The sequence below is a fragment of the Pseudonaja textilis genome, chromosome Z (assembly GCF_049901715.1).
Source record: "Pseudonaja textilis isolate UNSWEBS1 chromosome Z, rPseTex1.2, whole genome shotgun sequence".
Taxonomy (NCBI): Eukaryota; Metazoa; Chordata; class Lepidosauria; order Squamata; family Elapidae; genus Pseudonaja; species Pseudonaja textilis.
The window spans coordinates 15,363,009-15,388,060 of record NC_142008.1 but is presented as its reverse complement, the minus strand read 5'-3'; the positions used below and the strand labels follow the sequence as shown (position 1 = coordinate 15,388,060).

At 37.8% G+C, this 25,052-nt stretch overlaps 1 protein-coding gene across 5 annotated transcripts in view; it reads right to left on the bottom strand.

The window, feature by feature from the left end:
- The window catches only part of CUL2 (cullin 2), a 71,267-nt gene that overhangs the window by 2,919 nt on the left and 43,296 nt on the right, over window positions 1–25,052 (bottom strand). For 2 of the 5 annotated variants that reach the window (XM_026709992.2, XM_087915552.1), the window contains exons 19-21: window positions 18,868–18,969; window positions 15,704–15,820; window positions 13,307–13,896 (exon numbers count right to left, since the gene is read on the bottom strand). In XM_026709992.2, the coding sequence (XP_026565777.2) occupies window positions 13,765–13,896; window positions 15,704–15,820; window positions 18,868–18,969 (351 nt within the window). In that variant the 3' untranslated portion in view covers window positions 13,307–13,764. Of the gene's footprint in view, window positions 1–9,789; window positions 11,746–13,306; window positions 13,897–15,703; window positions 15,821–18,867; window positions 18,970–25,052 lie in introns of those variants that run through there. The other 3 variants (XM_026709994.2, XM_087915554.1, XM_087915555.1) reach the window with 2 other exon arrangements.

Genomic DNA, 25,052 nt, shown 5'->3' with positions numbered 1-25,052 from the left:
AGTCAATGAGGAAAGCTACATTTACTTAGGGGCTACATACTTCACTTAACAAAGATGACAAAAATAGTTGTAACATTGGCCACGATTAACTTAACCATGTAACTTGGTCATTCTGGTTCCAGTTATGGCTGAAGTCAAGGACTACCTTCAGCTTCTGCCACCCTCACAAATTGGGCATAGAACAAGGGCCTTCAAAGATAGCCTACAAAAATATGGATTGAGTTATCTGCACGGAGAAATCCCGCACATCATGTTATTCTTGCCATGAAAGACCCTAATGGCAGAGAAAATATACTCACTCTGATTGGGGGAAAAAAAAGAAATGAAAAATAGAGTTTCTGAGCAGATCCCGAGGGCTGGAAAACAACACCCAAATATTTATACATCTTAACCTGCTCAATCATATGTCTGTTCATCTGCCAGCTGCATTTTGTTAAGCATTAGAGAAGACCATGACTTTGGTCTGGCAGGAATGAATGACAAGCTTTCCCAACAAAGCTATGAATAAAAGGCAGAATGATCTTCGCTGAGCACAAAGCTGAAAAAATAAAAAGCATGAAGGACTGGTGCCAAAGTAATTTGCAGGCAAGCATTGCATGATGTGTGTGTGTGTGTGTGTGTGTGTGTGTGTTTCCTTCACAGCTGCAAAGAGTGACATTTTATGCATATTGGAGAAAATAACATAATTGTTGTACAAATAATTACAGTATTTCTCATCCACCGAGCATGCTGGAAAGAAGGATAATCTCAGTTACAGTCCTCTTTCTATGCCTTCACACCTCTTGTAAAAAGCAATTCCTCATGGGGTATCCTCCCTCTGCCCCCATTCTCTAATTTCCCATTAATTGAAATGTAGCAGTAGACAACCAAAAGAAAGAAAGAAAGAAAACCCTGTAATCTCTATCAAGATTATCAGTTCTCCAGGTCATTGCTGTCTTAAAGGTGCTTTTTATTTCTCTTTTTCAAAAGGCAACTGGACTGTTTTTGTGGAAGATATTTCACTTTTTATTGAAAAAGCTTCATCAGTTCAGTGAGAGAGAAGAAAACACACAAGCTATTTTTTTTTTATGCAGGTGTTTTATATTCTGCCTGGAGATGTCTTTGTTGCTTTTGTCTCTCCTTCCGGGCCCTAGAATATTCATTTTAATTCAAAAGTAGAGCATAACTTTAGCAGTAAATAATTAATTGACAGCTTGCTAGAAACACCCAGGAACACTTATTCTTCTGTTTTTACTTCAGGTCTAGAGGTAGTTTGCCAGTGGAGAACAGTTGAGAGCATGTTGAATGGGTAAGAGTGGAAAAAGGACTCAACACCTCTGTAATTTAATGCAGCGAAATAAATAAAATAAAATACAGAGAAGTATAAAATAAATTGGACTTTGCTTGGTATGGCATTCCCTAAGAAATTTAAAAAACCCACCAATCTCCAAACTGAGTGTTGCTATTATTAGAAATAACTAAAATAATGGCTAAGCTTTAATGTTTCCTAGAACTTTTTGTCAAGCAAAATGTTACAGAAAACAGAAGACTGGAAAGTGGCAAGAAAAGACAGAAAATAGGTTAAGTGTTCAAGACAAGAGGGTTGACATTTGAAGATGGTCCCTTGATAACAGTTATGGACTAAATGATCAGAGTTTGGGATTGCTTAAGGGGAAACACAAAATTCATTAGTCCTCTTTACATTTTCCAGCAATCTTGCACATAAACAGTACACTATAAAACAGGAATAAATATTACAACTTTCCTGCCTACAATGCAGATGATACAACAGTGGTGGGATTATCTCTGGGGGCGGGGGGGATGAGTCTGCCTACCAAGATGAGGTGAACCGGTTGCTTTCGTGGTGTGGAGTCAACAACTTGGTCCTCAACACCAATAAGACCAAGGAGCTTATAGTGGATTATAGAAGGAACACATCAGACATCCAGCTCTTGCTTATCAATGGAGACTGAATGGAGCAAGTGTCCAGTTTTAAGTTTCTGGGTGTTACCTTAAAAGAGGACCTGACCTGGGATGTCCGCATTGCAGCCCTGGTCAAAAGGGCTCAGCAGAGATTATACTACCTGAGGCTTCTCAGAAAACAACCGAATGAGAAACTGCTGGTGACCTTCTATCACTGCACCATAGAGAGCATTTTAACATACTGCACCTCTGTGTGGTTTGCCAATTGCACAGAGGCAGATAGGAAAGCACTCCAGAGGGTTAATGTCATTTCCCAGAAGATCATTGGTTGCCCTCTCCCCTCTTTGGAAGAGTTTTTTAGCTCCTGCTGCCTTAAGAAAGTTCAAAACATTCTCAAAGATCCCTCTCAACCTGGGAAGCCTTTTTTTTTTTTAACTATTACCATCTGACAGACGGTACAGAATAATAAAAACAAGGGCAAATAGGCTGAAAAACAGCTTCTATCCCAGGGCAGGAGCTCTTTTAAATTCTGCTGTATAGTGCAGTGTTGGTGTGGTGTCAGGGGTTTCTGGTTCAATGTGTGATGGGTGAAGGATGTGTGTTTGTGTTTATTTTCATGGTCATGGTCATGATGTACACTGAAGATGATGTTTGATTTTGTTGTACGAGTTGCAATGACAATAAAGTAAAACTAAACTAAACAAAGCAGGAAACTGATTTGAGGTGATATCCCTTTTTTCTTGGGTATATATATTATGTAGCACTCTTGAAACAGGAAATGTTTGAATTTAGCTCAGTGAAAATCTAAATTTGTCCAATAATATTCATTTTGAGATTTTCCTTTAATCCATCAAGAACTGAATATATAAACAATTTTGACATACTGTAATGTATCCGGAGATAACATGTTCAATTTCAAAGCTATCTCCCATAGCAAAACCAATTATTAGCACCTGTTAATACTTTCTAAAGTTTTCTTTCCAACTTTAGTTTTCTGTTCAAGCAATCCTCTGGAGACTCAGTTCCTGGAATATTATAAAGTATTTTCTTCTCCTTTTCCTCATGATTGGTCAAAAGTCTCCAGAGTTTCATTATGAAGATGAAGAATTATTATTTTTGTCTCTTCCATCATTCCATCCTCCCACTTTTTGTAACAGATTCCTTGTCTCGTTTCACAAAACAAGGAACTGACTGGATAGGAAGATGGATAATGCTAGCTGGGCAGCAGAGAATTCCTCATGGCACTATTACATCTTTTGCATTTACTTCTCACAACAGACCTTTGTCTATTTCTTTTCAGAGGCTTGATTCAGAAGACTAGCTGGCATTAGTTGGCCGCTTGGCTTAATTTTCCCAGAAGTAAAAATAAATCCATATTATTTATCACTGGGAAATTAATAGCACATCTAATGTCAGCCAGAATAGAAAGGGCATGAAGTGGTTTGTTTTTTTCACTATCAATCTGGCAGTTCCCAGCAGTAATTTAAATGCATCTTTAATGGGGAACATAACTATGTACTATGTATCAAACGTACATGACAAGTTTCCACAATAGTGAGAAATTGGAAGAAATGTACTATAGACAAGCAAGTTTCTGACTTCAGTTCCTTCATAGTGAAACTCAAACAAGGGACCAAATTAGTATAGACTTTACTCCGTGTTATTGTTCAAGTTATCTTTAATCTTTACCTTCCTTGATAATTGCAACCATTGATATCAAATCATATAGCAAAATTAAATAGATTTGGCAAGCATACGAACGGCCACAGAAGCTTTCCTCATTAAATTGGTTCCTACATTGCATCAAGCCTAACTCCAGGGTAACAAAACACATTTGTTATTGTGGCCCTATAACAAGGATAGGAGATGCAGTGGCCGAGTGGCTAAGATGCTGAGCTTGTTGATCAGAAGGGTCAGCAATTCAGCCGTTTGAACCCCTGGCACAGTGTAACAGAGTAAGCTCCTGTTACTCCTGTTGCCAAGAATGACATGGCCATAGGCATATATTATAGGCCACCCAATCAAGCAGAAAAAATAGATGTCCTTTTTGCCAGCCAACGAACAAACATATGCAGGAAACACACAACAATAGTAATGGGAGACTTCAATTATCCTGATATCAATTGGAAAACTAATTCTGCACCAAGTGAGAAATCAAATAAGTTCCTAACCAACCTAGCTGACAACTTTGTTGTCCAAAAGGTAGAGGGTGAAACCAGAGGGACAGCCATACTGGACTTAATTCTTACAAACAGAGAAGAAGTGATAGAGGGAGTTGAAACTGCAGGAACCTTGGGTGAGAGTGACCATGTCATACTAGAATTCAACATAACACAAATACAAGCAACAGAACATAATGACACCAGAGTCTTGGATTTAAAAAAAGCTTATTTCAATAAACTCAGAGAGAACTTGGGAAAGATTCCATGGATGAAAATCCTAAAGGGGAAAACAACTCAAGAATCTTGGGAAACTCTAAAAAGTATGATCATAGAAGCCCAGACCAGCACAATACCACTGAGAAAGAAAAACAAGAAATCCAAAAGGAACCAAGATGGCTACACAAAGATCTCTCTGGCAAACTGAAAGAAAAAAAGGACAAGTACGTAAAATGGAAAGAAGGACATACAATTAAGGCAGAATATCAGCAGATAGCCAGAATCTGCAAAGACGAAGTCAGGATAGCAAAGGCTCAGAACGAACAAAGACTTGCAACAAAAGTCAAAGATTATAAAAAAAGCTTCTTCTAACATATAAATAACAAGAAAAAAATCAAGGAAACAGTCGGTCCACTAAAGAGAAAAGATGGCAAGGAAGTAACAGGCAACAGAGGGAAAGCGGAACTGCTTAACTCATTCTTTGCATCTGTCTTCACGCAAAAAGAAACTATAGTTCAACCCACCAAAAACATAACTGTAAAAGACAGACCAGAAATAAAAGTTAAAATAAGCAAAAAAATAGTAAGAGAACACCTGTCTGACCAGGCCTGATGGATTACATTCCAGAGTTTTAAAGGAGCTGGCAGAGGTCATTTCACAACCACCGCACCATATCTTTCAAAAATCCTGGAGCACTAGGGAACTACCAGAGGACTGGAAAAGAGCTGATGTGGTTCCCATCTTCAAAAAAGGAAAAAAAAAACAGACCCAGGAAACTATAGACCAATCAGCCTAACATCAATACACGGGAAGATACTGGAAAAGATAATAAAAAAACAGATCTGCCAACATCTAGAAACAAGTAAAGTAATAACTAGCAGTCAGCACAGGTTTGTTAAGAACAGATCATGCCAAACCAATCTTATTTCATTCTTCAACACAGTGACTAAATTAATAGACCAGCAAAATACTGTGGACATAATATATTTAGATTTCAGCAAGGCATTTGACAAAGTAGACCACAGCCTACTTCTTAGTAAGCTATAAAAAAGTGGAATAGATAGCACCACCACTAGATGGATTCGCAACTGGCTGGCAAACCATACTCAACGAGTAGTCCTTAATGGGTCTAAGTCTACATGAAGGGAAGTAAGCAATGGGGTGCCACAAGGTTCCGTCTTAGGCCCAGTACTCTTCAATATCTTCATTAACGACTTAGATGCGGGAATAGAAGGGGAACTTACCAAATTTGCAGATGATACTAAGTTGGCAGGAATATCTAACACCCAAGAAGATAGGCTCAAGATCCAGATGGATCTTGACAGACTAGAACACTGGGCCATGTCTAACAAAATGAAATTCAATATAGAGAAAAGTAAAGTCCTAGACTTAGGCAAGAAAAACCAAAAGTATACAAATAGACTGGGTGAAACCAGGCTCAATAGCAATAACTGTGAGAGGGATCTTGGAGTCTTAGTGGACAACCAGCTAAATGTGAGCCAGCAGTGTGCAGCAGCCACCAAAAAAGTTAATGCAATCCTAAAATGTATTAACAGAGTGATACAATCAAGATCAAGGGAACTACTAATACCACTCTATAAAGCCTTAGTAAGACCACACCTAGAGTACTGCATCCAGTTTTGGTCACCACATTATAAAAAAGATGTTGAGTACAGAGAAGAGCAACCAGGGTGATTAGGGGACTGGAGGCTAAAACATACAACAAATGGTTGCAGGAACTGGGCTTGGCTAGTCTAGTAAAGAGAAGGACCAGGGGAGACATGATAGAGGTCTTCCAATATTTGAGGGGCTGCCACAGGGAGGAAGCGGTCAAGCTATTTTCTAAAGCTCCTGTAGGCCAGACAAGGAATAATGGATGGAAACTGAACAAGGAGAGATTTAACCTGGAAACAAGGAGAAACTTTCTGACAGTGAGAACAATCAACCAATGGAACAGCTTGCCCTCAGAAGTTGTGGGAGCGCCATCAGTTGAGACCTTCAAGAAGAGATTGGACTGTCATTTGTCGGAAATGGATGGGGGGTTGGACTAGATGACCTACAAGGTTCCTTCCAACTCTGATTATCTGTACTTCACCCAGCTTCTGCCAACCTAACAGTTCAAATGCATGTAAAAAATGCAAGTAGAAAAAAAGGGACAACTTTGGTGGGAAGGTAATAGTATTTTGTGCGCCTTTGGCACTTAGTCATGCTGGTTACATGACTACAGAGACATCTTCCGACCGCGTTGGTTCTTCAGCTTTGGAACAGAGATGAGCACTGCCATCTAGAGCCAGAAACAACTCGCATGGATGTGCGAGGGGAACCTTTACCTTTACTAACAGGGATGTCAAATTCACATCCTCATGGAGGCGTCATGTGACATATTGGGACTTTTCCCCCCTTTGCTAAACCGGGTGTGGCCAACATGTGACATATCTAGTCCATGGGTCAGGAGTTTGACAGCCCTGCCCTATAACATACTATCCCCAAATAATCCACACAGGTGGTCCTTGATTTATGATCACAGTAAGGCTGCTGTTAACAGTCAACAACCAGATTTTTTGACCTTTTTTGCTATTTTCATCACTGACATTGTCAGAAGTTGGCTGGGAAAATTTCAAATGGTGATCACATGACTCTCAGATGCTGCATCAATTATAAATGGTTTCTGGTTGCTAAGTGCCCAAATTTTGATTACATGAATTATGTCTGGGGATGCCAGTCATAATTGCAAAGAGCAATTTTAAGCCACTTTTTTCAGTGTTGTAATTTTGAATGGTCATTATATGAGTGGTTGTAAATTTAGGATTGTCTGTATGATGCTTTGATAAAATGGCCCAGTTTGCAGATGTTAAAATAACACACACAATTACAAATTGACCTAATCCAATGTAGTATATGAGTACATAATCTCTGTTCATATTGAGGAAAATGTTGCTAATAAAATTAAAATGCATGGAAGAATTGTACATTCATATAGATTGTGTTTTTTCAAACTTGGAAAATTTAAGCTATGAGGACTTCTATTCCCAGGATCCCCAGTCTGCAGATTTGAAGTCCATACATCTTAAAATTGCCAAATTTGAAAAACACTGCTCTGTTTTCTATTCTTCAATCTTTGGTTCAGGAAAAAAAAATGCAGTTTTACTTTGCGTCTCATTCACTTGTTTATAATAAAAACTTTTAATGGGATGTGGAATTGCCTGTACACTGCTGCATATAAAACCTTCAGGCATCGGCCAATTCTGGCACCTCCTAATATGAATGTTGGCTTTCATGGCTGCTAGAACAAAACAAATGTGATTTAATTCCTGGCAGAGAAACTGATACTCATACAGTTGCAATGTGTTTGGGGCAAAGCAGGACTGCAAAGATGGACATAAAAGTGGAAGAGTAATCATATAAAGGCAACTGAGAACTATTAACAGTGATATATTGCTATTTCCTAACCAGCCTAATGAAAAAAAGGACTGAGAACTGGGAAAACAAGATCTTGCTTTTGCCTGGAAAAATAGAAACCTCTGGAGAATTCAAGTTACAGATATCATGGCGTTACCGCAGAGTATTAAATGCTTCTGAATTAAAATAAATTGACATTTTGTTTTGTATCCTACAAAGTCTTAACAACTCAGCTTGCTGTTATTATTCAATATATATTTCTATCCAAAGTCAGACTTTACTGGAATAGATGAATCATATATTGTCTCTGCAGAAGACATTTAACTGCATTGAGTGTTACTGTAGGATCTTAAGACTAAGTTAAATGTTGTTTTTTTAATATAGTTCTTGGATTAAGAAGCAGTGTTGAGGAGCCGTCTAGCCACCACCTGTACTGTATTCCCTTTGACATGATTTACTTACTAATTTTTCACATCCTGAGATGGGAAGACTTGCAAAACAGGACAATTTTAATCAGAACATCTCTTCTGCTCCCATTTTTTCACAGAACTGCATATTATATTGTAATATGTCACATATCATATTATGATAATTTGTCATAGTAGATGTAATCATCTGCTATGATGTAATCATACTAATGCATGATATGTGTCGGACCAGCCATGACTTAAATCTCCAAATAAAAATGATCCTTGGCTCCATTTGTTGAGAAAGGTATAGAGATCTTTATTAGAGATCTTTATTAGAGATCAAAAAATGCATTGCAATATTGCAAAGCCAGAACTAAAAATTGCATGCAAAAATCCCTAAGTTTTACTTTTCCTTTCCTTAACTGTCTCTCATTGCCCACCCTGGAGTAACCAATAATTAATAATCGGGTTCAGGAAAAAGATTTTTGTAACAATCAGTCCAAGCACAGCTTGGTACGTGGGTCCCCTCCTTCTTCTAGTTGGGTGACTTTGAGGCAGCATCTCAAGGAGATAAAGCATTTACTTTCATTTCCTGAAGCATTCCCCACTTCATTCACCTTTCCAACAGTTCATGGCAGTCTGTCAAAGCACAACCAAGCATAAAGTGGCAGCTGACAGTATTGCCTCTAAATGCTGAGATGGGAGGGCTTGCAAAATACAGGTAGTTCCTCATTAACCATCTGTTTAGTGACTGTTCAAAGTTACAGTGGTGCTGAAAAAAGATCATGTGATCACCGTTTAGGTTCTAGATTGTTAGGGGCAATTTGCTGGCTCTGTAAACTGCTTAGAGAGGGCTGTAAAAGCACTGTGAAAAACTATGTAAGTCTAAGAGCTATTGCTATTGATGAGCCATGGTGGTGCAGTGGTTAGAGTGCAGTACTGCAGGCTACCTCTGCTAACTGCTGGCTGATTGCAATTTGGCAATTTGAGTCTCACCAGCTCAAGGTTGACTTGCCTTCCATCTTTCTGAGGTCGGTAAAATGAGAAGCCAGATTGCTGGGGGACAATAGCTTGACTCTGTAAACCACTTAGAGAGGGCTGTAAAGCACTGTGAAGTGGTATATAAGTCTAAGTGTTATTGCTATTTATAATTTCCCAAGCCATCTTCCAATAATCAAAGTTAATCCAGATTGACTGAACAACCACAAGACTGACTGCAGTGAATCACTTAACTGTGGTAGAAAAGGTCATAAAATGTGGCAAAACCCATGTAACAACTGTCTTGCTATCAACAGAAATTTTGGGTTCAATTGTAGTCATAAGTCGAGGGCTGCCTGTAGAATGATTCTAGCCAAAACATTTCTTTTGTTCTATTTTTCCCCGTTGCACTGAGGATGTAGAAGCAGCAGGGAAGACCCTCAACCCATTCCTTCTGTCTGTCCCCTTGTGACTGATTAATTGGGTAACAGCAGCAAAAAAGAATATAATTAGTTAACTAGCTACCAAAAGGCAGGCATGCAATTGGCCAAAATGGCAGCTAATACGACTAGGATTTAGCATGTTATCTGAAATTGGACTGATGAATTAGTGAGTTATCTATAGTTAGTGTTAAAGTTGATTTACATGTTGTATGTCTAAAAATGATGTATTGAGACCAACCTAAAAACTATTTAAGAATCAGTACAGTGTTTTCTTGTTTTGAGTCTTCTGTATTCTTGGAAAAGTTAGTAAAGCAAACAATATGTTATGTTACAGAAAACATAATTATGACCATTTTGTGACTGAAGTTACAACTGTACTGACAACATGACCTTTGACCTTATATGACTGTCATAACGTTCTCATACTTACATGATTATGCTTGGCAACTGGTTCACAATTATGATCATTACAGTGGCTCAGAATCATGCAATCACCATTTGTCAGCTTCCAACAAGTCGTCAATGAGGAAGCCAGCAGGAAATGTTGCAAATCGCACAATTACATGATTCCTTGCTTCATTACTGCAGTGATTCGCTGAACAATTGTGGCAAAAGGTCATAAAATCAGGTATGGTCACATGATGTCCCACTTAATAGCTATACAACTTAACAATATTTTTTTCCCAATTCCAATTGAGATCATAAGTTGGTTTTCTTCATAACAGTACATAAAGTAGAGGGTGCCTTTATAAAGATGGAAAGTAACAATCTCTGAGAAGAAAGCAGGCCACGTTAATAGTGCCTGGACTGCACCCATCTATGAAATCCAGATTTGATTGCATTTGCCCTGGTCCAAGTTCATCAGCACCTTGTCCATTACATCATATGAACACCAGCAATAGCTCAGATAAGTAAGTTGGCACACAATCCATTTTTCCCAAAAGAGTTAACAGCAGTACATGTTAACTAATCTGTCTCCAGGCTGATGGTTCTGACAGTATATTACATTAGAAATAAATATAAATCACAGTAAGGAAGATAAGAGAATGAATCCTATTAGAGAAAAAAATAATGCTTTTTTTTAAATAAAAAGGAACAGCTAATACTTGTCTTTTGTAATTATGCAAGCTTTCTTGGATGCTGTCAAGATATAAAAGTGCACTTCTTATCCACAGATAAGACTCTCTTTATGTGCTACAATAGAGAAATCCAACTGGATCATGAAACCTTCACGATAAATGAAGAAATTGTGCACAGTATTCTAGCAATTAAGGCATTGGACTAGCACTGGAGACCACAAGTATAAGTCACCCTTGACCATGGAGTTCATTTTGGGTCAGTCCATACTGTCTCAGCTCAGCCTGTTTTACAGGTTCTTTTTCTGAGGAACAGGAAGGGAATTTCGTCAGTTTCCATATTTACAGGTTACATTTCCTAGAAGGCATTCATGCAGTAATTACTCTTTACAACAAAAAATATAATTAAAAGCTCCAACACTAAAGCTTAGCAGTGTATGATAGAAGCTACAAACACTGTTTTCCAAAAAATATCATGGAATAGGTTTTTATATGGACATTTCAAAATAAGGTACATAGAAAAGAATATTTGTAGCTTAGGGTTGAACTATGGGATTCTTGTTGCCCTCTGAGCTTAATTGTTTTGGGTTTTTTTGCAGTTTTCTTTCATTATCCAATTAGGTAATATCATCAGTTCACCGAAGATGATACTTCAGTGGGTAATGAAACATCTGCAAGAAGACAACCAAGCTCAGAGAAAAAGAACCCTGCAAGATACAACATAGCTACATGATCAAAACCAGGTATGGCATTGAATGCATTCTTGGATACCTGTGGTGGGTGCAGGATAGAGGTGGTATGTTCATCCTTGTTCATGACCACGCAGTGCCTTTCAATACTGTGATCATGAAATCCTTCTGGACTTGTTCTGGAAGTTGGGAATGGCCAGCAGTTTTCTCCTGGCTCTCCTCCTTCCTTCAGAATAAGTTTCACTTAATGTTCATAACGAATCAAGAGAGATCCAGCTGGTGGTCCCTTGCTTTTGTGGTGCCTCAGGACTCCATGTTCTCTTTCCTATCCTATGTCTACATGAAGCTGCTGGATGAGGTATTCCAATAGTTTGTGGTGTCCTCAACATGATGCCAGGTTATAAATCTCCATCGCCATGCTGTCTGAGTGATGCTTAGGTTTTGTCTCCGTGCCCAGAGGCTGTGGAGGCCTGGATGGGATGCAACAGATTTAGCTCAATCCAAGCAAGATCAAGATTCCAGCTGTCTATTTTGAATCTGAATTGGGTCACACTTGCTCAGACATTTAGTGTGAAAACTGACAATCCTAGATTCACAGCGCCTACTCAGAGCAGGTAGCAACCATAGCTAGAAAAGTTTTTGCACAGCTTAGTTGCACTCACTCCTGGACTTGGAAGGCCCTCCTCACAATCTCTTATGCCCTTGTGACTTTCAGATTGGACTATTGCAATGACCTTTAAATGAGTTTGCCCTTGAAGAGTGGAAGCTATAACTGGTGCAAAATGTAGTAGTGCAGGCAGTTCCTGATACTTATTACTCAACACATGACACAAATGTTCTGTGAGCTGCATTAACTTCTGATGTGCTTCTGGGTGCTATTCAACTCTTTTTGGCTTAGGACTGAATTATTTACTTCACTCCACAATTGTTTCTACTCATCCTATCCCATATGGCAGGAAGGATATGCTTCCAGATATTTTCAGCTAGGAAATGTCGACTGGTGGGTCTCAAAAAAAAAAAAAGTATTTTCTGGGTATCACTCAGCCTGTGAAAAATCACTCCTCCTAAAATCAGGCCTTGGAAATCCAGCGTTGTGCTGACGCCTAGGTCATGGGTGTGGATGAGAGCTTGCCACTTGATTGTATGGCTTATAGATCAGATTGTATCCTGCGGCTATCTATTTTTATTTTTAAGTCCATTTTGTGTTTTTATTTTAATCTGCCTGGAGTCACATAAAAGTGGGATAGGTAAAAATAATAAAAGTGGGATATGAATATAAATAAATAAATAAATAAGCAACATGTTTACTTTTAATCTATTTCTTCACAGATGTTGTGAAGAACTTTAATTTAAAACTATTCTGTCTACACAGATGGGGAAAATGTTCATTGACAAAACTATTATATAGAAATTTTGTCTAAAGGAAGGAAAAGAAAAGGCTGGGTTTTGGAATCAGCAGGGACTTTGTAAAATTCTTATAGACCAGGATGTTATTCAACATTATTTTAATGCAACAAAACCAAGCATTTATTTATTGTTAAAAATTCAGTTGAAATCTTAGAGTGAAGTGGAACCTTTTCCTACCGTGAGTTTAGGCAACCTGGTTCATAATAACTTTTCTTCACAATTTGACTTGTCAAATATGCCATCGTATAAATTAAAACTGACATAATAAAGTAGCCTTTGGTTTTTCTCTTCTTATGTTGGTAGGAAAGGGTTTTAAAACTTATTCCTGCCTTCTAAAGAAAATCCAATCACAGCGAGGTAACATCCGCATGATCTATTATTTCATAGATAAAATCAGCATAAAAGTAACCAGCCAGTCAGAATTATCCCTTTTCTAAGCTGGCTTCTAAACAGAATAACCTGGAGATATAATAATTAGTATTACAAAGCAAGGGCACACTTACATAGGCGCTAAATCCTGCTGATCAAACAGTAAAATGCCCAGAAATGAGCTATAAGGATGCCTAACAATGAAAAATATTGCTCAATTTATAAATTAAAACAAGTTGCACAACATATTCCATTTTTATTTGATAAGCAGTAGTATTGTGTTCATTGTTTTTACATGTCAGTGTAGATACAATTATTATGTCATCTGCCATATTACAATATTTAGCCTGTTTTAAGTTTGTGTTTTAAGGTACATTACAAAAACATCAACTGCAAATGTGGGAGGGTGGAGTGGTGGAAGGGGAAGAATGGTATCCAACCAAAATTTCCACATTTCAGCAAGACTTCACTCATTCTCTTTTAATAAAGTTTTAAGAAATGTCATAATGACATGAGCTTAGGATATCTATAGGCTTTTTTCTTCACTGACGCTCATGACGTGGCACTGGTGATGTTGTAAACAGCAGAAAAAACAGGCGCTGCCAAGTGACCAATTATGGAGGCACTACAGACCTGCTTTTTTCCCACAGAACACACCAAGCAGAGACAGAAACGATCTCCTTACAGCCAGCCGTATCTGCGGAATATTAAACTCATGCTACATAGCTGTACTCATCTGCTGAGGCCTGGCTCCGTTCAATGTACTGTTTGTCTATCAGAACTTCAATACACTTCTTAATCATGCTGATACTTGGGTTAAACCTAGCTCTTGATTGGCTAATTACCTGTGCAAAGGAGAGAAGAAAGAAAGAAAACCTGATGTAAATGCTGCCTAATGAAAGGAGATAGGGGAGGGGAAACTTCAAAACCAAGCCGTGTGTGTGTGTGTGTGTGTGTGTGTGTGTGTGTGTACAGGGGTGGGTTTCTACCAGTTCTGTACACCTCTGTAGAACCGGTTCTATATCTGCTGATGTTTTTGCCCACCTGCCCACCCGGGCTCTTACCTGATCTTTATTTCTTGATTTTTCAACTTCAGCTGCCGAACGAGGCACAGCTGCAGTTAAAAAAGCAGGAAAAGAGGGCTGTTTCAAAGGCTGCTTCTCTGCACGCAGCGTGCTGATGACGATTTACAAGTGAGCGGCTCACAGCGTGCAGGGAAGCACATCATAAATCACCGAACCTCGTAAATCCCAAACCAGTAGGTAACCCTGTCGTATCTCACCCCTGTGTGTGTCTGTGTGTATAAAATATATATATGTAAAAATAACACAGGTTCATTTTCTCAAAATTGCAGGCCAGTTTGTGTATTTCTAGAGAGCAAATGAAGAGTTTGGGTGCAAAGTTCCTAATTCATGCAAAGGCAGCAATGTCTAGGATCACAATTTTTGGAAAAGCACTTTTGTGAAACAGAAAAATACTACTATTCAATTCACGTTTGGACACTAATATATCATGTGTCTCCATGAACAGGCTCAGAATTGTGCATAAACAGAATCCCTAGGACAAAACCATTTATGTTCAAGAGTCAATCAACAATCTTTTTGATGCAAGTCAACATATTTTGAGCTGGCGAGCTGGTGGAGGTTTAAGAGTACTAAGCATGACACTACACATCATAAGGTATGTTATCTGTAAACTGCTACAGATAGTCTGCGCTTAATGACTTGTCGCTTAGTGACCTTTTGAAGTTCTGAAGACCCCTTTCCCCAAAAGCAATTTACAACCTGGTTCTGGAGAGATAAACACTCTCTTTAATGGTGGACAAATGATTGCATTTCAGGTGCTTAGCAACTGTCTGACCTATGGGTTTTTTTGCCCATAGCTTTCTGTTTGTTTCAGCCGGTTTCCATCAAAAATCATTGATAATAATACATTGATTTGCTTAACAACCACGGTGTTCACTTATTGAGAGCCAGAAAAAGTTGTAAAATCAAGTCTGGTCTCATGAGTGCCTTGACTAATGACTTACAGTAGAAAATTCCAGATTTCATTACAATTGTAAGTCGAGGAATACCTGTATTCTAAAGCCAGGATTCAAGCATGTACATGGCACACACCTTCCTTCAACTTGCACAGGACAACCAAGAGCAATCAAGATGATTAGGGACTGGAGGCTAAAACATACAACAGATGGTTGCAGGACCTGGGCTTGGCTAGTCTCGTGAAGAGAAGGACCATGGGAGACAGGATAGCGGTCTTCCAATATTTGAGGGGCTGCCACAGAGAGGAGGAAGGGGTCAAGCTATTTTCTAGCTCCTGTAAGCTAGACAAGGAATAATGGATGGAAACTGAACAAGGAGAGATTCAACCTGGAAATAAGGAGAAACTTTCTGACAGTGAGAGCAATCAACCAACGGAACAGCTTGCCCTCAGAAGTTGTGGGAGCTTCATCACTTGATGCTTTCAAGAAGAGATTGGACTCCCATCTGTCAGAAATGGTATAGGGTCTCCCGCATGGGGGGTTGGACTAGATAACCTACAAGGTCCCATCCAATTCTGTTAATCTTTATCTGTGATCACCTTATTTCAATTGGCCCAGCTAACCACCCTATTTAACAAGATTTCTACTTGCCAAGTGGCACATAATCTTACCTCCTGAATGAGAGCATTGTGTCGCAATAACTTTCGTGCTTTCATGATGCGGACAATTGCAGCTTGAAGGTACATTTTCCTATCTTCATCTACAGCACTTCTTGTTTGCTCCATTTCCTGCAATACAAGACCGTATAATTCAGTGGGTTAGGAGCTGTGATCCCCTGCAGAGCCAGGCTTATTCAAATGGTGTAGTCTTTTGTAATCTGGATGAAAACGAGCCTTTTCTTAATAAACTATATGGAAGAAGTAATCCTCTAAAATTCTTAGGAACTAAAGGAAACATGAATGAGGGAACATGGGGAACCTTTGCTTTAGCTTCTTCTAACCAATGTTTTCCAAAGTTGGCAACTTTAAGATTGGTGGACTTTAATTCCCAGAATTCTCCAGGCAGCATGGGGAAATCGACTCATCTTAAATTTTGCCTTGTTTGATAAGCACTGGTTTAAAGGAGTTGACAGCTAAAAATAGGCCATACTTGGCTTGATCCTGTAAAACAACTTTAAAAAAAAAATCTCATTGGCACAACATACCAGTTACATTGCAATTTAGCTTCCAATGGTACTCAATTCCAGGCAATACGATGTAGACTTTAAGTAAACCTCTTACTTATTATTATAATCCAGAGCTTCAAACAAACTATGCCTAACGTTCTTACAAATTCTGGATTCACCGAATATTCCTAAATCCTGTGATAGAAATCCAAGTAATGTACTATATAGAGATACAGCACTAAGAATTCTTCTTTCCCCTCTGGGATAAAATGAAGTCACCACAGAGTCTTCAAATACTTTTGCTGCAGCTCTGTATAAACCTTAAGCTCAAAGGAAACATGCCACTGAATTACCAAGCTGCTGGATGCAACTACAACAGAGAATTATTATTTTGTGTTTAGCTTCTGGGTTTCCTGGGATTTTCAGAAGAGGATGGAAAGGGGAATGCTGAACTAAATTAATCACTAGCCAGATTCAGTTCAGCTCAACTTTTAATCAGAACCAGAAAGACTCCAGACACAATAAAATTATGAATATTATGGAACTATCATTGAAGATGAAAAAGAATTGATAATTTTAAGATCTTAAACAAGGAGACTTATTTTACTGTTCTTTAAATCTGACTGTCAGATTATAAAATCTGAAATGAAATCAATAAGAATACCTTTTCAGAATGTGAAGTATAGTGCTGTATAAACTGCTGAATTTAAGGAACCAAATAAAAATTTGTTTTTTTCCATGTGCATTGAAAAACAGAAAATACTTTTGAGAAAACGTGGTCAGACACCTTAACACAAGGAGTAATTTCAACCATCTTAGAGAAGCTTACCACCTAATAAGTACATTTAGCACTTCTTTGCCAAAGACTCTTATTGGATCAGTGGAGTAATAAATACAATACTTGTGATACTTGTTATGAAATTGAAGTTCAAGACATGTTAATTTTAGCTGCTCTAGATATTTCCTAAAACATATGGCTGAATGGAATGACATTCCAAGTTTATTTTATACTTTTGAGGCTGCAGTCATTATTAACATGCTGAAGTAATTAGGACAGTTAGCTGTACAGAACCAATGAGACCTCAAGCGGATCCTCTGAAGAAGAAATTCTCAGCCAACCTCCATTAATAATGGGTTCCAGGAAAAGCATTTTACTATACAACAAATGGCACAATAATTACATCGGAAATCAGTTAAAACAAATTAATGTAAAAGATAAAATTCAGAAAGTATTTTCAATATGACAAAAATGTTCTTTGAACAGAAAATAAAACTATTTGAAGATAAACATATAATATATAGTGGCAATGTTATTTGGGCTATCATTTCCAAAAGAGGGTATTTGCTAATAAAATTAATTTTAGATAGTGGCAGTGAAATAATTATTGGTAATGCTGGGTTACAAATATCTGGTGTGAATTATTATATTTATTAATGTAATAATGTTGACAATGTAATTAATATTACATTAACGTATTAATGAACACAATGCTCTTGAATAGTGTTACTAATTTAGAATACACCCAAATCATAAGTAAACAAATAAATAAAACACAAAATAAGTGTCTATGGGAAAATGTTTTGAACAAAAACAGACAGTAAAGAAAATAAATTAAGAACTAATGTCATAATCTTATTGGGGAATAAATACCACTGAACATATGGGCACTGATCATATAGGCTAGTATTGTAAAGGATGAAATAAATATAAAATAAACAGATAAAGCTGTCTAAATTTACTAGCAACATCCACAGGTAGCAGAAACCACCTTGTTGCTTACTTATAAGCAATAAACAATTCCTGTTCCTTGTGGTGTCTGGGAAGTGGTAAATGGATCTTACCTTGCACTGAAAATGCATAGGGTTGCATTTCCAAAAAAAGATTTAAAGTTATGTCAAAGATTAGAGAATAGGTAGTTTTCACCAGATTGAAATGAAAAAGAACCAAGCAGCAATAAATCAGAAAATGTTTTTTCATTTCATTTTTTATGGTTAATTTCAAAAAGACACACATTTAGAAATACTTCTGATTCTTCTATCTAAAATATATTTTCCTTCTCAACTGTACTGAATTGTTAAATTACTAAAAAAAATATATATCTGAATTTGCCTTCAATTGCCCCAAACCTTCTGAAATTTAAAAATTAGAAAAGCTGGTTAGATAAGAAGTGTTAAACAAGCTGCTTTTTAATTATTTATTTCTGATATTATTAGTGAATGTTTGATGTAGTTTTAAAGAAGACCTGCTAAAAGTAATAGAATTTGTTAATCATGATGTCAATGGACTTCCTCTACATATTATTAACTGGGGATCCATCCCATAATCCAACCCTAGAAAGAGGAATGTCAAAAAGTATGCTTACACATAGTTCATTTTACCAAGTCTCCAACTGTTTTCAAGTTTCAACTTTATGTTTCAATAAGTGTCAACCCTAAATCTGTTGTCTGGGCTCAGCTGCTAAACAATGTCAGAACTGGTTAGTACTGGGATAAGGAAGGATTTTAATATAGACTAGCCTTGGAAGCCCATGAATTATTTTGGAAGAAAAGAATGCCAAGAAAACTGTACAGAAACTCCAGAAGTGAGCTTGACTTAAAAGAATTGTTATTCAGTATTAGATTTCCTCATGGAATACGCTATATATTGTTATTGACATTACCAATACTTGCCTGGGGGGTGTCTTTTTGCATTGAAGTAGTGATTTTAAATTTTGTTCGTTTACTGCTAAAATTCATATTTAATGAAAAAGTGGACTCTGCCTCTATATCCTCCTGCAAGAAAAAAAAGAGTGTGTTTTTGCTCCTTTCACACATAGATAAATGATGCCAAACATTTCAACAACTTGTCGGTTTAGGAAGAACGTCTTGCTCTGAAAATCTGTGCTTGCATATGGATTACATCTCCACTGGTGAAATGTAAAAATATTGCAACTTATTCAATTTGGCAAGTCTGAACTACTTCAATTCTCTACAGAGCATCTTGCATGCCCAAAATAATGAAGGTAATACATATGTTTTCAAAACTCAGTCCAATATAATTCTTTCAATAAAAGAAACAAAAACATTCATGTTAGTAGGATTAACATGTAGTAAATGTGATCTTTTTGGAAAATATATTTTGGCAATAAACATAATATTTTATAGTTAAGAGGTCTTTAACAAAACAACATCTCTTTAGAGATAACTTCCTTTCATATCTATTGGATAGAAATAACTAAGTGTAGGTTTAAATTAAAGTGAAAAAAGATACATTTCAATTGGTTCTATGACTGCATTTGCACCATAATTTGTAGTACATCAATGAATAATATGTATTCAATTAATGATCAGAAAAATTTAAAAGAACAAAACAAACAAAAACAGAGTGAAACAAATAAATATAATAACAGACTAAGAATAGCAACATAAATAAGGGAATATAACATTAACTCCTCAAATGTTACATTAATTCAATTTTTACCCTGGTGATAGATCCAAAGGATTAATAGGTATGAAATAAAAATATTCCCTATAATGAATTGTTAAGATGTATCAAATCAAGTAGTACATTAAAACAAAAGATAAATATTATTTGACTTCTTATGTTTTGCTTTCATGTAGAATACAAAATTGAGCTATGGCACTTATAATGAATGGTTTTAAATCCTGAAGAAGGTTCCTGTAAAATTTATATGGCCTCCCAGGGAGTTAGGGATACGATATAGTGTGACACAGTTTCAATGTCCTTGTCATCACATGGGCACAATTTCTAGAGTAATTTGCAACTAGGTAAGCTCATATGATATGTCATGCTAATTTACATGCCATGTGAAAGGATGCATACAGGATGTTAAGCCAATAACAAACAATTTAGTATACCAATCAACTTATGAATGACACAATGGTAATTTTTCCCTATCAGCTAATTTACACTTGTTATCTCATGGTTTCACCGAGGTCTTGGGCCCTCTCTGTGCTACAGTAGAACAGGCAGGCAAGCCCTTAAAGTACATGTATCTGTAGTGACTTCTGAAGTCCTTTTCAAGCATCCATGAATTAATACATAGAGAGCTGCAATTCTAAAGTATGACCGATGGGATTCTTAGAGGTTGCCCCTCCCTTTCTCTTTCTTTTATGAACATCAAGTTGTATTTAAAATAAATCTTCAAGGATCTGTGAATTTCAAGTCCTTTGCCAAGTACATCAGGACTATGTTCAAGAAGCTGAAAAAGCATTTGGGTGGTTTACAGAAATGAAGATGGAAAATGATAAGTACATTAATAACACTTTTTAAGCAGTTATGCATAAACAAGTATTTCAAATCTACAACATATTTTTATTTACAGGTTGGGGGAGGGGGGGCAAGAGTGACAAGAAGCAACAATTCAATCCTATCAAAAACATCTTATATACATCATGACCAAAAAACCACACCTGGTTTTAGTAAAATGGCTAACTAAATTGCTTTGATGTCCAGAGCAGCGGCCCCCAACCTTTTGGGCACTAGGGACCAGTTCCCTGGATCGAGGCTTTTCTGTGCCCTGGAGGGGATGTGGTTTTTGCATGCTGCCTGAACCCTGTGGATGGGGATTGTTTGCACGGCCTGGTTTCTGACATGCCATGGTCCAGTCTGGTCTGTGGAATGGGGTTGGGGACCCTTGGTTAGGAGACCTTGGTATTTAAAATGTAAATTCAATATAGAATACAATTTTAATTTTAAACCAGGGGTATCAAACTTGCATCATCACAGCGTCATCACGTGAGGTATTGTGACTTCCCCCCCTTTGCTAAACTGGGTATGGGCGTGGCCAGTATGGGCGGCAGGTTTGATAGCCCTGCTTTAAACCATTCTTGGACTACAGTCTTATCAACAGAATCATGCTCTTTCCAAAATTTTTAACTTTTCATCTTAATTTAATGCAAATGTATGATTTACATTAATGCTTTACTATCTATAGTCTTTTTTGAACTGAACTGAACAAGTGTTTCCAACTTAAATAGGGGGACGTGCAAATTTTTGATCAGAAAATGATACAGATACAGATAATCAGAGTTGGAAGGGACCTTGTAAGTCATCTAGTCCAACCCCCCATCCAAGCAGAAGACCCTACACCATTTCTGACAAATGGCAGTCCAATCTCTTCTTGAAAGTCTCAACTGATGGCGCTCCCACAACTTCTGAGGGCAAGCTGCTCCATTGGTTGATTGTTCTCACGGTCAGAAAGTTTCTTCTTGTTTCCAGGTTAAATCTCTCCTTGTTCAATTTCCATCCATTATTCTTGTCTGGCCTACAGGAGCTTCAGAAAATAGCTTGATCCCTTCCTCCCTGTGGCAGCCCCTCAAATATTGGAAGACTGCTATCATGTCTCCCCTGGTCCTTCTCTTCACTAGACTAGCCAAGCCCAGTTCTTGCAACTGTTCATTGTATGTTTTAGCCTCCAGTCCCCTAATCACCCTGGTTGCTCTTCTCTGTACTCAACATCTTTTTTATAATGTGGTGACCAAAACTGGATGCAGTACTCTAGGTGTGGTCTTACTAAGGCTTTATAGAGTGGTATTAGTACTTCCCTTGATCTTAATTGTATCCCTCTGTTAATACAACTTAGGATTGCATTAAGTTTTTTGGTGGCTGCTGCACGCTGCTGGCTCATATTTAGCTGGTTGTCCACTAAGACTCCAAGATCCCTCTCCCAGTTACTGCTATTGAGCCTGGTTTCACCCAGTCTATTTGTATACTTTTAGTTTTTCTTGCCTAAGTGTAGGACTTTACTTTTCTCTATATTGAATTTCATTTTGTTTAGACATGACCCAGTGTTCTAGCCTGTCAAGATCCATCTGGATCTTGAGCCTATTTTCTTGGGTGTTAGCTGTTCCTGCCAGCTTAGTATCATTTGCAAATTTTGTAAGTTCCCCTTCTATTCCCTCATCTAAGTCATTAATGAAGATATTGAAGAGTACTGGGCCTAAGACGGAACCTTGTGGCACCCCATTGCTTACTTCCCTCCATGTAGACTTAGACCCATTAAGGACTACTCATTGAGTATGGTTTGCCAGCCAGTTGCGCGTCCATCTAGTGGTGGTGCTATCTATTCCACTTTTTTCTAGCTTACTAAGAAGTAGGTTGTGGTCTACTTTATTGAATGCCTTGCTGAAATCTAAATATATTATGTCCACAGTATTTTGCTGGTCTAATAATTTAGTCATTGTGTTGAAGAATGAAATAAGATTGGTTTGGCATGATCTGTTCTTAACAAACCTGTGCTGACTGCTAGTTATTACTTTATTTGTTTCTAGATGTTGGCAGATCTGTTTTTTTTTTTTTTATCTTTTCCAGTATCTTCCTGGGTATTGATATTAGGCTGATTGGTCTATAGTTTCCGGGGTCTGTTTTTTTTCCTTTTTTGAAGATGGGAACCACATCAGCTCTTTTAAAGTCCTCTGGTAGTTCCCCAGTGCTCCAGGATTTTTGAAAGATACGGTGCAGTGGTTGTGAGATGACCTCTGCCAGCTCCTTTAAAACTCTGGGATGTAATCCATCAGGCCTGGTGATTTGTTTTCATCAAGATCAGACAGGTGTCCTCTTACTATTTTTTTGCTTCTTTTAACGTTTATTTCTGGTCTGTCTTTTACAGTTATGTTTTTCGTGGGTTGAGCTATAGTTTCTTTTTGCGTGAAGACAGATGCAAGGAATGAGTTAAGCAGTTCTGCTTTCCCTCTGTTGCCTGTTACTTCCTTGCCATCTTTTCTCTTTAGTGGACCGACTGTTTCCTTGATTTTTTTTCTTGTTATTTATATGTTAGAAGAAGCTTTTTTTATAATCTTTGACTTTTGTTGCAAGTCTTTGTTTGTTCTGAGCCTTTGCTATCCTGACTTCGTCTTTGCAGATTCTGGCTATCTGCTGATATTCTGCCTTAGTTGTATGTCCTTCTTTCCATTTTATGTACTTGTCCTTTTTTTCTTTCAGTTTGCCAGAGAGATCTTTGTGTAGCCATGCTGGTTTCTTCTTGGATTTCTTGTTTTTCTTTCTCAGTGGTATTGTGCTGGTCTGGTCTTCTATGATCATACTTTTTAGAATTTCCTAAGATTCTTGAGTTGTTTTCCCCTTTAGGATTTTCATCCATGGAATCTTTCCCAAGTTCTCTCTGAGTTTATTGAAATCAGCTTTTTTAAAATCCAAGACTCTGGTGTCATTATGTTCTGTTGCTTGTATTTGTGTTATGTTGAATTCTAGTATTACATGGTCACTCTCACCCAAGGTTCCTGCAGTTTCAACTCCCTCTATCACTTCTTCTCTGTTTGTAAGAATTAAGTCCAGTATGGCTGTCCCTCTAGTTTCACCCTCTGCCTTTTGGACAACAAAGTTGTCAGCGAGGTTGGTTAGGAACTTATTTGATTTCTCACTTGGTGCAGAATTAGTTTTCCAATTGATATCAGGATAATTGAAGTCTCCCATTACTATTGTTGTGTGTTTCCTGCATATGTTTGTTCATTGGCTGGCAAAAAGGACATCTATTTTTCTGCTTGATTGGGTGGCCTATAATATACACCTATGTCATTCTTTTTTTCTTTTATATTGACCCATATACCTAGGATGATTTCATCTTTGGTTTCATGCATTTCTGTAGCAATATAGTGGTCCTTTACAAACAGTGCAACTCCACCTCCTCTTTTATGGGGTCTGGTTTTTTTGAATAGTTTGTATCCTTCTACCAGTATGTTCCAGTCATGGGTTTCATCCCACCAAGTTTCTGTTATTCCAACTACATCATATTTACCTTCATGTATTTGTAGTTCGAGTTCACCCTGCTTGTTCCCCAGACTTTGTGCATTTGTATATAGATCCTTGAGATCTTTATGTCTGACACTGTGTTTCCCGTCTACATAACCTGTGTTGTGCCTTCCTGTCCCTACTTGTCCCTTCTTGCCACCTGTTTGATTAGTGCACATGGTATGGCACTCACTATTAAATGCTTGGTTTTGGTTGGCATCAAGATTGATAATCTTACCTGCACAAACATCTATTTTGCACGCACTGGTATCCTTATTAGTTTTAGGTTGCTGGGGACAGAGATGTTCCGAATCCATTAATTCTCTGTCCCCGCTGTTCAGTTTAAATGTTTATCCAGAAAATCTGTGAATTTAATGCCAAGTAACTCAGTCCCTTTCTTTGATGGATGCAAACCATCTCTTTTGTACAGTTTTTCATTGGACTAGCTGCAGACATCATGACTAATAAAACCAAAGCCTTCCCTTTTACACCACTCCTTTAGCCACACATTAAACTCTGCTACATGCTGCCCTTTCCCTTTTTGTTCCTTGTATACTGGTAGAACCTCTGAAAAGATAAACCTACAGCTCATATTACTAAGTTCATACCCCAAGCTCTGGAAGTCTTTCTGAACAGAAAGTACATCCTTCTGGGTAAGATCATTTGTACCAAAATGTAATAATAGCATCAACAGCACAGCCCTTGCTGGCATTCTTGACTATCTTAAGAATACGCTTCTTGTCTCTGCTGGCAGTAGCACCTGGTAGACACCTGACCTCTTTCAAAACCTCAGTATTCTTTCCTAAATTTACATCCCTTACAATTGAGTCCTCAACCAGAAGGTGGCTTCTCTTTTTGGATGCCTTGCTCTTCTTGTGTGGCTGGTGCGTAATACCTGATTCACACTTTCTCCTTTCCAAAGTAAGTTCTTCTTCTAGGACCATGATCCCCGGCTTACTTAAGTTATCATTATCACAACTACCTTGACCTGACACTTTAGTGTCCCTATTAAGGTCAGCAAGGGCATTATATCTGTTATGCTGGGACACAGCAAAAGTTTTGTGTTTATAGTCCACAGCTCTCACCCTGCTAGATCCCATGGTTGTCC